The sequence below is a fragment of the Parus major genome, chromosome 1A (assembly GCF_001522545.3).
Source record: "Parus major isolate Abel chromosome 1A, Parus_major1.1, whole genome shotgun sequence".
In the NCBI taxonomy this organism is placed as follows: Eukaryota; Metazoa; Chordata; class Aves; order Passeriformes; family Paridae; genus Parus; species Parus major.
Genome location: NC_031773.1, coordinates 61,866,034 through 61,882,380, shown reverse-complemented (window position 1 = coordinate 61,882,380; position 16,347 = coordinate 61,866,034). Strand labels below are relative to the sequence as shown.

General features: G+C 38.9%; 1 protein-coding gene across 3 annotated transcripts in view; it reads left to right on the top strand.

Annotated features, from left to right (window-relative positions):
• The window catches only part of PRR5 (proline rich 5), a 99,275-nt gene that overhangs the window by 56,848 nt on the left and 26,080 nt on the right, over positions 1–16,347 (top strand). For all 3 annotated transcript variants that reach the window (XM_015628766.3, XM_015628764.2, XM_015628763.2), the window contains 5 exons: positions 733–813; positions 6,412–6,460; positions 7,519–7,576; positions 12,751–12,842; positions 15,069–15,209. In XM_015628766.3, the coding sequence (XP_015484252.1) occupies positions 733–813; positions 6,412–6,460; positions 7,519–7,576; positions 12,751–12,842; positions 15,069–15,209 (421 nt within the window). The remainder of the gene's footprint in view (positions 1–732; positions 814–6,411; positions 6,461–7,518; positions 7,577–12,750; positions 12,843–15,068; positions 15,210–16,347) is intronic.

Here is a 16,347-nt window from a genome sequence, read left to right as displayed (position 1 = left end):
TGGAGGCATTCAAAGCCAGGTTGGATGGCTTTTGGAGCAATCTACTCTAAGGAAAGGTGTCCTTGCCTATGGCAGGGGTGGGACAGGATGATCTTTAGGTCCTTTCCAACCCAGGACATCCTGTGATTCTGTGATAAGCTCTTCCACCAGTAGGAATCAAGTTTTCTCCCTGGAGACCTTATGAACAGATACTGACCACCTTTAGCTCTTCTTCACAAGACACAGCAGCCCCACATCCTTGTACCTCCAGGGTGGGCAGATCTGGTCCTTGTCCTGCTTTCCAGAGCTCTAAAGCTGATTGCTGCTGCCTTGCACAGACTCCAGTGCAATGGAAGCTGTTGTCTCTGCAGTGAGCCATAGAGATAAAAACTATACTTTCAATTTTTTCAGATATATGTGAATGTATTAATATGTGAATGTATTAAAAGTTATAGCTGACATACTTAGGCCAATTTTTTATACACTTTAAGTATTTGAAATTACTGATTTCAGATGTTCATCTATTGAAGTCACTGAGTTGGAACAAATCTAAAAGAGCTGATTTTCAAAGATGTTACCTATTTGCTAGGCAGTAATTTCCTTTTAGGCATCTGGGATGGGTGGGGTACCAGAAGTCATCTGTGACTTTTAAAAGGTCCTGAAGTGTCTAGACAGAAATGTTAGAATAATTGTGGAGGTCATACCATTCTCGAATCTTACTGGATGCTAATGACTCATCATGTCCTCTTTCAGTATCCACAATGGAGTGATAGCAGTATTCCAGCGTAAGGGTCTCCCAGACCATGAACTTTACAACCTCAATGAAGGAGTCAGGTAAGAGACTCAGCCACACAAGGTGTTCTCAGCCAGATGCTCAGTACTGTTTGCCAGCCCTCACACTTCACAGCTTCTGCAGAGCATTAAGGTTTTTCTCCCAGTGGCAGTTTTGACCAGCAGAGTCCATTTTGCCTCAGTAATCACTGCTGCTGATGTGTGTCAGCATTTCACTGTGGGAAAGAACTGGTCCCTCCTTCTGCTGGAGGAATTCACCTCTGAGCAGTAGGGCCTTTTGATGTGCTGGTTTAAAACTAAGGTTTAAAACTGTGCTGGTTTAAAACTAAGGAATGGAAAACCTGGGCCCCTGTTGTGATTCAGCCCCATTGTATGGCAGTGACACTGCCATTTCCAGAGGTGCCACTCTCAGGTGCTTCCCTTGCATCCATGGAAGAGGTAAAGCCTCCAGGCACTCAGTGAGACATGGCAAGGAAAGATGTCCTGACTAGTGGTCCCTTAGAGCTACTGCTCCTTCCACACAGCATGAATGTAAATGAAGTGACAAAACTGTCCTGTTAGACATCATGGCGTGAATAGCACTGTTTATGTTTCCAAATTCTTCCCCATATTCTGATGATACTGTCTGTAACAGACTAACTGTAGGCCAGTGAGATGTATATTGGGAACTTTCTTCCCTTTAAAAAAAACTGAAAACCCTACCATTTGAGTTATTCAAGTTACAGTTGAAAAGAAAATTTACCAAGATATAAGCTGATATCTGGATTCACAGCACTTACTATTGCTTACCAGACCCTCTCCCTGGCAAGGGCAAGGTAGCAGATTTCTTATAGAAATTTGTCCAATGCTTTATAAAATAAATGGTGGAAAGGAATCTGCACTTACAAAAGACAGACAGCTTATTACATTCTCTAGCTGTCTTCACGTATGATCCTTAGTTATTTCCTTTCCTTAACAGCTCATTGCTACTCTGTTTGGACACTGGAGTCTGACTCTCCAATATATTCCCCAGAATAACTAGATATTCTGGGTTTATCTGTCCCTGGCTGATTCTCAGTCTGGGGTAGTTGGCCCGGTCTGGTTCCTTTAATTGGAAAAAAAAAAAATCTCTTCAGAAAAGTCCAGCCAGATGATATTGGGCCTGTGTTTGGGTTTTTTTTTGAAATTAAAATAAACTTACTCTTCAGTTATTTCTTCGCTGGTGAGAAAATGACATATGAAAAATAACTTTTCTAGGATGTCTGTCACTTAGCATGATCCATCAATCACGTTGAGTTATTTGCTGGAATAATGGTTAATTGTTATTATTATAAGTGCTGTTAGGATTCTTCAGTTTTATCTGAATGACAACAAATGGTACTTCTGGACTGAGATTTCTTGGCCCAGTGCATTTCCCTTAATATGCTTGTCTGCTGGTGAGCGACAGGAGAGGAAAAATAAAAATATTCTGCAGATGTGTCAGACAAATAGACTCTGGTATGAACCAACAAATAGATAGAAATGTGCCCAGATTTTGCTTTAATTTACTTGGCTATATACCCTGAACCACAATGACTCTTAGTAACATAGTTGAGTTGAATTTAATGCAGCATCTCATGTGGCTGAACAGGCAAGCTGACTAGAAATACACAGATTTTTTTTTTTCCATTTTATGATAGGCTTTGCTGCCACTCGATAGGCAGGCCCATTTCTTTTTGTTTGGGTAAGGATGATGCTGCTTTGTTGGTATCTCAGCTGGTAGGTCACTTAAGGGAGAATGCCTGGTGTCTCATACCTGAGATGAAGTTGCTTTATTTGACACATGCCAAAAATACCTGTCTTACTGCTTTGGTTATTTATTTCAAAATAACTTTATTTGGGTTAATGTTATTATTGAGTGCAAAAATTCCTGATACATAAACATGACCTCAAAAGTGGAACAAATCTGCACTTGCCTTACGATTGTTTTAGACACATGAGTACAAACTGAGAAGCAAATCCATTATTTACACTGGGCGGAATTCAAGTGTGGAAGCATTCAGGTAAATGGTTAATATTAGTTAGTTACTTTTTTGAATAGTTACAGGACAGTAAAATAAGTTATTTTACTTTACCACTTAAATTAGAGCAGATTCTGGAATACTTTTCATAATAAACCCCTGAATATCCAAGTTGATTCCTAGCTCAAGTGTAAATATTTGAGCAATATTTGCACGCCATTGTTTTGACTCAGGAATGTCACCTATATTCAACTACCATATGTCACATACATGCAAACAAACACATTAAACAATTTCTGAACACACATCTTGAGGTTTCGAACCCTGATTATTTAAGGAAACATCAGTGGGTACAAATTGTGAAAATCTACTTTTCTTTAAGGCTTGGCTCATAAGAGCTGCCACTTATTTACACCAACGCCTTTTGATACCATTCTTGCATTCCTGTGGCATTAGGAAATGCCCTTAAACTCTGAATTACAAACAGCCTTCAGAATCCCTATTGCAATAAAACCAGTGTGGGAGTTGAGTCTCTCACACTGCTGGAACTCCTGATTTCCTCTGCTAAAGCTGATGAAGCACAGTAAAGTCCCAGAAATGGGGAGTATCACCAGTATGTGGCCTGTGCATTCCTTCCTCTGGGCCCTTACTGGGTCATTTATTAGGAGATTGAGTCAAAAGTCTAGTAATAAAAACCTCAATGCATGTATGTACTGCTCAGTTTTCTCTTGGTCCATGCCTGCAATATTAATAATTAAACAATGTTTTCTCCTTTTTCATTTCATGTAACATATGTCATTTCAAAAGGTTTATTTTGACTGCTTTTAAAACAAAGAAGAAAAAGCGAAGGGAAACGGAGTGGAAGCTGGATGTCCTGTATTAAAGCTAATGCATATTTATAGCTTCCTCTTTTCTGAGTTTCAGGATACTGATGTGATGCAAACAAAGCACATTTTAAGCACATTTTAGTGGCATTTCATCTTTTCCAGCCAGAGTTCAAACCCAGTAAAATCACTTGTTTGCTTCATTTAACTTTTTTTAATATCTGTTGTGCAGTGTTACACTTTCCATTCTGAGTACTGTTGCAAGAGTTAATTTAAGCATGAACCAATGAAACAGCATCAGGGAAAAAAAAAAAGTTGGAAGACATTTTAGCACATTTTAAAGGAATTTATATTATCATCTTAATTTTTTAAGTATTTGTTATATTTGTTAACTTATTAAGTTAAGAAACATGCAGTAAAGACCTGATATCAGATAGAGAAGCTTTATGAGTGCAAAATACCTGCTTTAAAAATCAGATGTACTTGAAATAAGTTCTGCTATCTGGTCAGGGATCTCTTTTAAGTTTAGTCAGATTTTTACCTGGATTCCACCATGATGTCCACATGATGACCATAAGGTTGGTCAGTAATTGAAATTATCCAGTATCTGACAGCCTAACCGGTTTTTTTTTTTTTAAGGAAATGAAGGATGAAAAAGAAATAGCAAGCAATGTCTTTGATCCAGTTTTGTTGTGGATATATACTTATATATATTTAAATAAATATATACAAAGAATAACAAACACCAGTGTTCTGGTCTGACTTGAAGGCCTCACTGTTTCACTGGAAATTAATTAAGTAGCTTTAAATATCTGTATTATTAGGGATTCAAAAAGAAGATGCATGAACTGTGCTGTCAGTTCTTCTGCCCTGTAAACAGAGATGTTAATGTAGGTGTAGAGCTGCCTCCTGGCAGCTGCTGGTGTGGTCCAGTCCAGTGCATCTAATTACCTACAAGCTAGTTATTTGATTTCAGTTGAAAAAGCAGAAATGTGGTGGAATCTTGTTTTATCAGGGAGCTGGCTATTGGATAAGCAGAACATACATTTTTATTTCCTGACCTAAACACCAGAATTTATCAGTAGAACCTAAAATACTAAAAGAGAAGGTAGTTGCACATCATGTCTTCAAGGCTTTGAAGAATTCATCTGGAGCTGCTAGCTTGAGGAGAGGGTAGAAAATGAAACAAAATCTGTCAGCATAAAGTACCAGTATTTTCTTGAAACAGTGGCACAAAGAGATACATGAGAATAAATTGCCACTCTCATAGTAAAATTCAAATCTGCAACTTTCTTGTTAGTTCAATCTAAAAGTGGTCTGTCTATCCATGTTCAAAGTAAGATGAACCTTTGGTGTCATCACTTGTGATCTAGAAAAAAGCCATCTCACTGGACAGTAAATCTCCCCTTGGAGTGAACATGCTACAATTTGGCTGTTACAACCTTGTTCTCCTTGAGTTCCCTTGAGGCACTGGAGCTTGAGCAGCTCTGAGTGAGCTGGGTTTTAACCCCTGCCAAGGGCTTGTCAGTGTTACTGTTGAGAGCAGGGTGCTGCCAGAGCTGCCCTCTCCCCCACATTGCAGCCGCATGCCAAGAGGGCTGGTGATCTTCATGGCAGTGGGACACCTATGGATAATACCTCTGCTGGCTTTCAGAACTTTTGTCCATAAATAGTTTGTCTAAATTAGTCAAGTTTGTAGCTGAAAAGGATTTTGATGCTTAGGAGCATCTGAAAATGCCCTTCCTTCTGTTTATTTTTTAATTTAATTTATGCCTAGACCTTCCAGAACTGTGGGGTCAGTGTGGACATGTGCTTAAGGATAAATAATTCCATAACCATATTTCAGACTCCTCAAGACTGACATGCCCCTCTCTTCCCTGAACTCTCAGGGGATCTCAGGAGGCTGTGCTGAAGCATTTGTTGTAAAAACATCAGAACCAAGTCCTGTAGACTTTCACAGAATATAGGGATATGCTGGACTTGGTTTGATGTCTCTTGTTTACTAGCTAAATAATTTGGTTAAACAGTTGTCAGTTAAAGACATAACACAAAGGGATAGCTGACATACTATCGAACATATAATTCACATATTTACTCTAATTGAAGTGGGTGTTTAGATTTTTAAGTCACATTTGACATCATTTCTTCATGGAACCTGGCATGGTCCTGCAGGCAGGTTTTCAAAAGAGATTTGTTCAGAAAACCCAGCTGGGACTATTTTTCTATAAGGTCTGAGCTGTCATTTATGCATCTAAATAGTGGCCTGACTGAAGAGAAGCATTATCTAGCATCCAGCGTGTGAGATTTAAATAACACAGCTTTTTAGCTATGTGGCAAATTTTACCTGGATACAAACAGGCTTATGGACCAAGTTGAATTCAGTTTCTGAATTTGAGAGTTTTCTGGGATTTTGTTTTGCATGGGAGTTTCAATTGCTCTCTGAGGTTGCTTTGTAGGTTTTAGTGTAGAGGAATTATGAAAGGCAGAGCTAAACTGTTAAATTCCTACCTGCCTTTTCATTGAAACCATATGAAACTTCAGCTGTCTTGTCCTGAGTGGATGTAGGATGGAAAGCATCCTCTTTTCATCAAATCTTATTTTCCTTTCATATGTGCAATTGAGGCATCTAAACTGACAGCAAATATTTTTCAACAGGCAAGAATGATGGTTTGAGTCAGTATTGTTGATCCTGTTTGTTCTCCTTATAGTTAGTCATTAATGACAGTCTCTGTGCTCATTCTCAACTAAGTTGCTATTAGTGACTTCTCATTCATGCAGTGCACAGCTAATGTGATTTGCTGATTACACAGATTCTTTTCTTGCTCTTTTTAAAACAGGCAATTACTGAAAACAGAACTGGGATCATTTTTCACTGAGTATCTGCAGGTAGGCCTGTGCTTTCTTTATTTAAATCCAATTCTGTTTTATGCTACTAAGAAAAATAATTTTGCCCACACTAAATGATGACCTGGAGATACTTGAAACCGTTCAGAGATGTCCACTGACTTCCCTGTGTTTTTGAAAGCAACACATTGATGAGATTTGGATTTTATTTATATACATACAGTTAGATAGTGAAAACCCAACCTGTCACTGTTGTTTCTATAGGTCATTGCTGTCTTTCTTGAGGTTTCAGACATTGTTTTTTAGCTTAAAATTTAAGTCCTTGAGTAAACCAGTGAAATTCATTGCAGTAGAGTTACTAGGAAAGACTTTTAGAAGTACCACTGTCTGTTGAAGCAATATTCTTTCTGCTTCTTTAAGTACATGTTTTGTAGGTCAGTCATTTGAAGTTTGAGAAATTCTTTGTACTGCACAGAATACATCCTTTGTCCTAAAAACAGCAGGTGATTATAGCATACTTTCACAAGTGTCCCGTTGCAGTGAGGGTGACTCAACAACAACAAACCTTTTGGTCCCTTGACTTCAGGGCAGAGGGTGGCAAAAATAAATAGGGACAGGCACAATTGTGTGACCTGAAAAGTAAAGATCTTTAATAAGCAAAATAACAAACGCATAATCTGAACAACATATAGGAATGCACACAGAAGGTGAGGACCAGGGGGTTACAGTAACTTAGGTAAACTAAGGTAGGGGTGGAGTCTGAGGGGAAGGAGCAAATAACAACTAGGGATTATAAATTTGTAAAATAATGCGACAAAATACAGCCAATGGTAAAAAAGAAACTATGGAACCTTCAAGTTTCATATCATGGTGATATTTTACTCACCATGACTACAGGGATTTTTCTCATGGCCTTCATCGACCCCAACAGTGTCCCAAGTGATTTAAATAAGATGAACACAGCAAGAGTCCTTCAATGCTTAATTTTTAAAATAAAATACCCCCTTCACTTTCTAAAATTAAAAATGAACAAAATGTGATATATGATTGCTGTAGAAAAGTACAGAATTGAGTAAATGTAGTCTATATTTTATTTACAGAATCAGCTGCTCACAAAAGGCATGGTGATCCTAAGGGACAAGATCCGTTTTTATGAAGGTAACTTGCATTTTAGCATGGCTATGTATGTCACAGCTGTTTTAGCAAATGCTCTGGAGGCATTGGCATGCCTTCCACTATCTTCCTGGGACTGTGGATTATCATGTCTCAATCCATTCCTGCAGTCTGTTGTTGGTCCTGTCTTGGTGCTCTCATTAACCTTCATAAAGGGGAGGTGATTGCCTAGAGCAGCATTGAGGAAGTCATTGAAGGATTGCCTCCAGCAAGGACACTTCCTTCTCCTTCAGTTATACCCTGCTCAGGAAAACTGAAAATAGACTAAGATATGTAATAAACAAAACAGTAAGCAAAAAAAATCCCTTTAGGTACTTAGTTTAAGTATCTAAGTCCAAAATAATGCTGTAGCTTGTTTTAAAAGTTATTCTGGAATCATGCTGACATAAATGAGGTCAGGCACTGTCTTTTCTAAAGGCAAGGCTCCATTCAACTGTCTACACCTTCTGGAGGTGCCATCTCTGGAAGTAACATCAAGGATAAAGCTCCACTTGATGTGTTGCTTTATAGCCACCAATATTTTCTCTTACTCTATTAAGTGGTGTTTAGATGTGTTGTTAAATATACTGTGTTGTCCTAGATTTGACATGCAAGTCGTGCCAGGGAAGGTTTAGATTGCATGTTAGAAAAAAAATTTCTTCACCAAAAGAGTTGTTCAGGCATTGGAACAAGCTGCCCAGTGCAGTGGTGGAGTCACTAACCCTGATGGTATTTAAAAGTGATGTAGGTGTGGCACTTGGGGACCTGGCTTAGAGGTGGCCTTGGCAGCGCTGAGTTCATGGTTGGAGTTGATGATCTTGGAGGTTTTTTCCAACCTAAATTATTCTGTGATTCTATACATCAGATGGTGAAATGGTTTTGTAATAGCTTCATGGATTATTGCGTATGTAAACATTCTAAAGATCTTGGGGTGGTGAAGGCAGTTTTAAAGAAATGCATCTTTCCTTTTCCACAGCTGTAGTCATAATGTCACATAGTCTAAATATACTGCTTAAGCAGGAGCTTGGAGACAGTTGTTTCCATTAGTCTCAGCTATCTATACATCCTGTACATGACCTTTCATTACTGACAGTACAGTTGGTCAGATTAAGGTGGTATTACGCAATCAGGCTTTTCTGATGAAAAGACAGTAGCCCTGAACACCGCAAAAAGAGGATCTATATCACATTAAAAACCTAAAAGCCCACAAAAAAAAGTACTGAAAGTCCTTAAGCTGAACACCAAATTCCACATTTATATAAAATAACAGCTTGGAGAGCACAAGGGGAGCTGTAGGGATTGCAAGGCCTTCATAGCTGCTCTGTAAATCACAAAGGAAGTTGTTTTATAAGTATCAAATCGGCAAATGAGATACAGACCTATCAAAGTCCTATACTTTTTTTTTCCTAGTATTACCATCTTGAAAATAAAAAATACTGTATCTGATGTTTGAGATCAAAACTTAGATTAAAAACTAAACTGTGAGATGACTAAAGGGCTTTCAAATATAGGACCATGTTTAGGAAATACCAAATTTCAACAAGGTGTTGATTTTAAACTTATTTTGTTTTTTTGATTTAGTGTATCATTTCATGGCTGCCCTTTAAATTATGGTCAAAAATTCTGGTAAGGTGAGAATTAAGCTGGTCATATTTTTTCCAAGTCTATGATCAGAAATGTCTCTAAAACCGGCAAGTTACAGGAGGGTAGCAGTAATTCAGGCTTCTTATTCAGAGGCAGAGACGTTTCTGGCACACAGCTTTCCTGGGGAGTTGATGGTGGACTTGAATTTCCAAGGCTGGAATTTGTGTTTATTGGCAGCAGAGGCAGCTCTGCCCCAGAGTCCATCCTGTATTCAGTGGCCTCATGGCTCTCAAAACACCCAAGACAGAGCTGGAAGCATGGAAGTGTTGGAGCTCCCATTCTGAGCAGGGCTTGCTTCCTGGGTCTGCAGAAGCAGCAGTCCTGCCCTCAAATCTCAGGTTGTCCCCATCCCATGGTTTGAGTTTCCCTCTCCACTTGGTGTTGAAGTTTTCGTAAGAGAAAACCCCCCACACTTTGGAGGGGTTTTGTCCTACAGAAGGTTTTGAAAATCACAGAATCACAGAATGGTTTGGGTTGGAAGGGACCTTTAAAGATCATCCTGATCCACCCACCTACCGTGGCCAGGCACACCCTCCACTAGACCAGGTTGCTCCAAGACACATCCAACCCAGCCTTGGACACTTCCAAGGGCGGGGCAGCTGCAGCTTCTCTGAGGCAGGGCCTCACCACCCTCAACAGGAAGAATTTCTTCTTAGTATCTAATTATTTATTCTTATATTTCTTTCATGAGTTTCAATTAACTTTTAGAAGTCCTGTGAAAAGTACCAAATGCATTTTTATGCCATATTTGTATGACTGACTGACTACATTGTGCTTCATAAAAACGAGCATTTAGAGTAACCCAGGTTACTGGAATCCAGCAAATGCATATGCTAAATGTAGAGATCTTTGCCAGACAGTAATAAAAGGATCTATCCTTCATAGCACATGTAAGTCACATTCCTTCATGGGGAAGATGCTCTTCAACAGATCATAGGAATTCTTCCACAGCCCTCAGTAAAAGGTCTTCCCACCTAAGTCATTCAGCTCTGCATCCTTTCTGAGTTGCTGTGCAGAGACCGATTACATCTCAAAACAAGCTGCCCACAAGACGGAATAAGTGTGTGATGGTAAAGGCATGTTTATCTCAACAGAGTAATTTACTTCATACTATTCTAGCATCAAGATTTGAAAAGGACTAGATTTATAAGGGCTTTTAACCTCACCTTTTGGAAACTAGAACTAAATTTAACTCAAACAGTATTTAACTCTTTAAATCTCTTCTTCAGTGTGTAGTGGTTGGGCTTCTCCTTCATGATCAGATTTATGTCTTAGAAGCCCTTTGGTCTTTCAGACACTAGTATTGGATGTTAAAATGCAAGGTTATTTTCGTGATTTAGCCCCAGCCAGCAGCTCTGCCCTGTGGAGCCACTCACTCGCTTCCCTCCATGGAATGGCAAGGAGAATTAGAAGAATAAAAGTGAAAAAACTGGTGTTGAAATAATGACAAGTTAATAGGTAAAGCAAAAATTATGCACACAAGCAAAGAGAAATAGCATTCATTCCCCACTTTTCATGGGCAGGCAGGTGTTCAGCCATCCCAGGAAAGTTGAGCTCCATGGTGCACCATGGTGACTTGAGAGGACAATTGCAATCACTCCAAATATCCATCCTTCCTCCATCTCCCCCCAGCTCTGTATCCTGACCATGACACCAAATGGTCTGGGATGTCCCTGTGGCCAGCTGGGAAATGCTGTCCCAGCCATGTCCCCTCCCAGCTCCTTGTGCCCTCCTGCCCCCCTCCCAGGCCCTCACTGGGGGGGTGGGAGAGGAGCAGAAAGAGCCTTGGCTCTGTGCACACCCTGCTCAGCAATAACTAAAACATCCCTGTGTTATCAGCACTGTTCCAGCACCAACCCAAAACACAGCCACTACCAGCTACTGGGAAGAAAATTAAATTTATCCCAGCCAAACCTAGCATGTTTATTATTACTGTTACTATTACTATTCATACTACTGCTATCATTATTGTTATTATTATTATTACTACTATTACAACTGCTACAGCTGCTAGAAATTTTTGGACTGGGTTCCCTGCTGTATTTCATTAGAACTAATGAAAAACATACTTTTTAAAAAGGTTTTAAAAATGGAAACAGAGAACACCCTTTTCAGTCTTGCACATGAGCATGCAGGACAGAGAGAGCTCCTGCTTGGTGGTGCTGAAAATAAGACCTTAGTGTGTTCTACAAGCCAGCAGCTGCAGTATCGGATGGTGATCTACATCTGAAAGCACTTAAAGTCATCAGCCTGGAAATAATTCAGTAGTTGCAGATTCACCAGAGCTGTTGGTATTCATCACATGCTTAAAAAGGCAGGGGGATCAAGTATCCCGTAGTAAAGATTGGCATTTGGCTAACTTTGAGTGCAATGCTTTCATGCATAATTGCTTCGTGTGTACGTGTGTAATTCTGGGCAAAATACTCCCTGGCTGAGGCTCAAAGTAATGCTCTAATACAAAAATTAAGAATAGTATCATATTCTGACAACAACAGTAATATTGATTGATTGCTACTTAATTTGCTTCCTGGCAAGTCATATTGTCTTGTCTGAATATCTCAGAATCTCTGATGCCTTTATCTCCATGACACTTGCTGGTGGAAGCGCAGGGGCATTGCAACCCAACCTCAGTTGGGTTGGGGGCATAGGGATGGTAAAGAGCTTATCCAGGGTCACATGGGCCATTTTGGGGAACAGGGATCTGAAGCCAGAACCCACCCATGGAACCAGATTTCCTCTGTGGATCTTGGATCCTGCATTTGCTTCTGTGTTGTGCAAAATGTTCTGTGAGGAACTCAATGTCCAACTTGGTTGTACAACCTGGCCAGAGATTCTCCAGATTCCACTGGGGAGGATTCCAGGTGGCTGCTGCTGGGGAAGGAATGGACATGGAGGTGACCTTGTTGTGAGGACCACAGGGAACTTGCTCCATAGCAAATTCTAACTGCATTGCTTGAAAGTTAGAGTAAAAATTAGAGCCTTAACATGATTTTTCTTTTCCATAGATCTTGAGTGAGTTTTTCTGTGTAAGTGGGAAAGGGAACAGTGGAAAAGCTACAAGGGACCAGCTTGAGGGGATGCTTTACAGAGCATCTCCACAGAGTGTGGTTTGCTCTACTGACTTGCAGCTTGAAAGGCAGGAGAGAGAACAGTGGGGTAAACTCCTCTGCAGGAATACTTCCACATTTAACCTGATGTGTCCTCCCCCTGCTCTCCTCCACAGTCCAGTCCAGCAAGTGTTACTGCAAGAGGAAGATGTAACCTGGGCTATTACTCTTCGTTCTTCACAGTAACTTCTAAGTAACTTCAGACTCTGAGTTTGTTAAGAACATTAGACGAGTCACCTGAAAAGACACAAATGTGGAAGGATCTGATATACCAGTATGGAAAACTAATTCCATACCGCTAATAGTAGCTGCTACATGATTCATCTTAGCATATAGTAGCAGATTCACATCGTTTCCTGTGTGTTTTACTTTTTGCAGCAAGCTGATTACAACCAAAACTCTTCACTAGTTTGTTTTGTGTTTTTGCAGGGCAGAAACTACTGGATACCTTAGCTGAAACCTGGGATTTTTTCTTCAGTGATGTCCTGCCCATGCTGCAGGCTATTTTCTATCCTGTGCAGGTGAAAAAATTACTCTATTATCATAGAATCTTGAAAAACTGTAAAAAGCAACTTTACAGGTTCATCAGCAGATTGATGCAATCCTTAATTCTCTCTCCTTGGGCCAACCTCCTAGTGCAGCTATTGTGTTTAGTCATGTCATGCAAATAAGTTACTTGTGCAAATGGTTTGAAGTGCTTGGTTGGAAAAGGTGAAGAGGAACTTTGAAAACAAAAGTGGAGTGCAGGGGAGCTGGTTAGTCCATTTGCCAATCACACTATAAGTCATAAAAGGTTATGAATGATAAACTGAAGTATTGCACAGGGAAATAAGTGGAGTTGTGTTGATGTAAATATATCCATTTCCTTCTCTGCAATGTGAGTTTTGTCTTTGAAGTATCTCCAATTTTGAAAAGGAATTGTATGTCTGAGATTGAATTCTGTGCTATGGTAAGTGGACAGCAAAAGTCAATGAAGTTTGACCAGTTTAGATGAGCACAGATTTTAACTGCAGTAATTTTAAATGCACAATAGATACTTGATCTTCTAATGTAGTGATAGCCAAAGAGTATTGTTTATCACTGAAGTCTCAAGGAAATCTGTACCAGACAGGTGCAAGTGATCTTTGCAGTTCCTTACAGATTCCTACAGATTTCAGTAGGAACTTGGTGGCTGCATATATTTGGGGAAACTTTAGAAACCTTCTCTTATTTTTTCAAATGGACCTTATGCCTAAAATGATTGCCCAAATGTTAAAAATACTACCATTTGAATCTTCAGACAGTTACAGGTATGAAGTCTGAATTTAGAGGGAAAGTTTCTATTCCACACTTAATTTTATTCTGAAAGGGAAGAGCCCAGAAAACGTACAAGCTGCTTCACCTAATGTCTCGTGTCACCAGTAGAAATTCTAAAACAATGGAAATAAGATGTTACTAAAAACATACAAGAATACAAAGGGAGATTTTTCTAAGTGCCCTGTAATTTAAATCCAAGATATTTGGACACTTAGAGATACAGGTAGGCTCTAAGCCTTTTTTTGTTAAGTACTTGACTAAATCAGAACTCATTAAGTTGGTTTTGAAAATTGCACCAAACATTCCTATTCTCTGTTGTGTTTCTGAGGCCTTTGAAAATATTTTAGTAACACAAGTCTTATCCCCTATCAGGTGGAAATAATTACTTGAATTTCCAAAGGAATTTTGAGGGTTTAAGAGTCCTAAGTCCTATGTAAATTCAAATAGATCTAGTTGCTTATGTTCTGAGGTTTCTTCCAAAAGCCCAATTGGTGATTATGTGCTCTTGTAAATTATATTAATTAGCAACTGAAGCAACTGGGCCTACTTTACTTCAGTTTAAATAATTTTGAAAGTGAAAAGAAATGGTTAGGGTTGGGTCAGGCTTCTTTATTCCAGACTTAAGTCAGCATCAGTTGAATACCAAACCTTCCATGTGTACAGCCATGTATACCCAAGGAAAAACCCCTAATGCCAGAAAGAGAAACAGTTTCACAGCTCTACATAAGGCAGGTGCCATTAATCTCTGCAGACAGAGCTTGAGTTGCATTCTGCAGCTGGAGGTTTTCCTCAGTGAGAAGGTATTGTTGAACTGAAAACAGATGTCTTTGAAAATGAAATATGAAACTTCAGCTCTGCTCCTGACAGAAGTAAAGTCTCTCAAACTGTATAGAGAGGAGGATCCACAGGTGGGCTGAGTCAGGCGGCCAAATTTGAAGACCGTAAACGGAGAGTACTCAAAATCTTACAAAATAATGGAAATTCAACCAATAATTTGCAGCCCTGCCTTTTTTTTTTTTTTTTTTTTTTTTCATCTTTACCTCTTGCTAGGAATGGTAAATCCTTTCTTAGACCTTGCTTTAGGTACTGTTATTTAAAAAATTGAAATGTTCAGTTGGATTTTTTTTTTTTTTTGGCTTATGATACATTTAATTTGTGATGTACTGCTAAAATACAAAATATTCATATATCATCCAGCTCTCATCCCACCCCAGCCCTTCATCTGGTTCACATGCAGACACAGTCACCATCTCTAGAGTTCACTACTGCCAAATCAGATTTACTGTACACTTAGGGGCTGTTCTCTGTCCTTTGTTATGTTTCCTGTGTGTTTCATATAGGTTTATCACTCTTGTAATCCCTCAGGAGTGGAAGAAGGAATTTGAACAGAGGATTTTGAAACTCATTTTCACACTGCTCATAATCTGTCTTGCTTTCTTTGTGTTTCCAAGGGAAAGGAGCCCTCGGTTCGGCAATTAGCTCTTCTGCATTTTAGGAATATAATTACCCTCAATATAAAATTGGAAGATGCATTATCCCGTTCCAGAGCCAGAGTTCCACCATCTATTATTCAGATGCTGTTAATACTTCAGGTAAATTGGTTCCTTTTCTCAGCCTGTCTTTCTGTACTGCATTGCTGAAGTCTTCTTAAACCATCTCTGATTTTGCTCATTCATTGAAAACTTCTTACTCAGAATGCCAGAGCTTCTGTGCTCCTGTGGTCATAATATCTAAATCCTAATATTCAAGTATCTAAATATCCTAGTGTTTAGTGTCTAAGAAATCTTATTAACCTAATATCTAAATTACTCAATAGTATAATAATAGTAATATACTCTATATTAATGTCATATAGTATAGAATATCTAATAATGGAATAATAAATAATGTGACATATAATTTTAATGTAATAATTAAACTATCTAATATCTAAACACCTTAATATCTAAAAGTAGGGACTGTAGAGATGCTGTAAGATCAAGTGTGAGACTACAGACTTGTTTTGCAACTGAACCTTGCAACATGAAGTTTTGCAAGCTGACTGTGTGACATGATTTCCATGAGTTCAGGATATGAAGCTTCACATCTGGAATAGGCATCAAAGTGAATATACAATTAATACAACAATGGTTGAATCATGGTCATATTAGGTCATTGGAACAAAATTCTATCAAAATTGGTGATACAAAACCAGGACGAGATACTGGTATTTGCCTTCAGTGTTAGATTTTTTCTGAGTGTATGTGTGTGTAGTAGTAGGAGAAACAAAATGAGGAATTCCAGGCAACAGGCAATTTTAAGATATTTTTATTTGCTTAATTAAAGAAAAGCATGAGGTGGAGAAAAGGAATGAGGCAGAAGGGAAAGAGAGAAGCAGGGGAGGATTTTTAAAGGGTGAGGAAATTCAGATTTTCATGGCTTCTGATTTTTTTATAAATGTTTCTTTGCCCTTCATCACAGTATGAATTAGTTCTGTATATGAAATAGTTTTGAAGAGCAGGATAATCTAGTAAGGCCAGTTATATATAATAATCAAATTAGGCCAGTTTTGAAAATGGAGGGAAAGAGTAAGATGCTGTCTGCTGGGTCAAGAAATGGGATTTCACCTCTCAGAAATCAGTGATATCTCACCTATCTCAGTGTCCATTTGTTGGAGTGTTTAATGGTGTGTTTAACACAATTGTCTGAGGAAAATATCCTTATCATATAGGAATGTCTACTTGGTCTCGT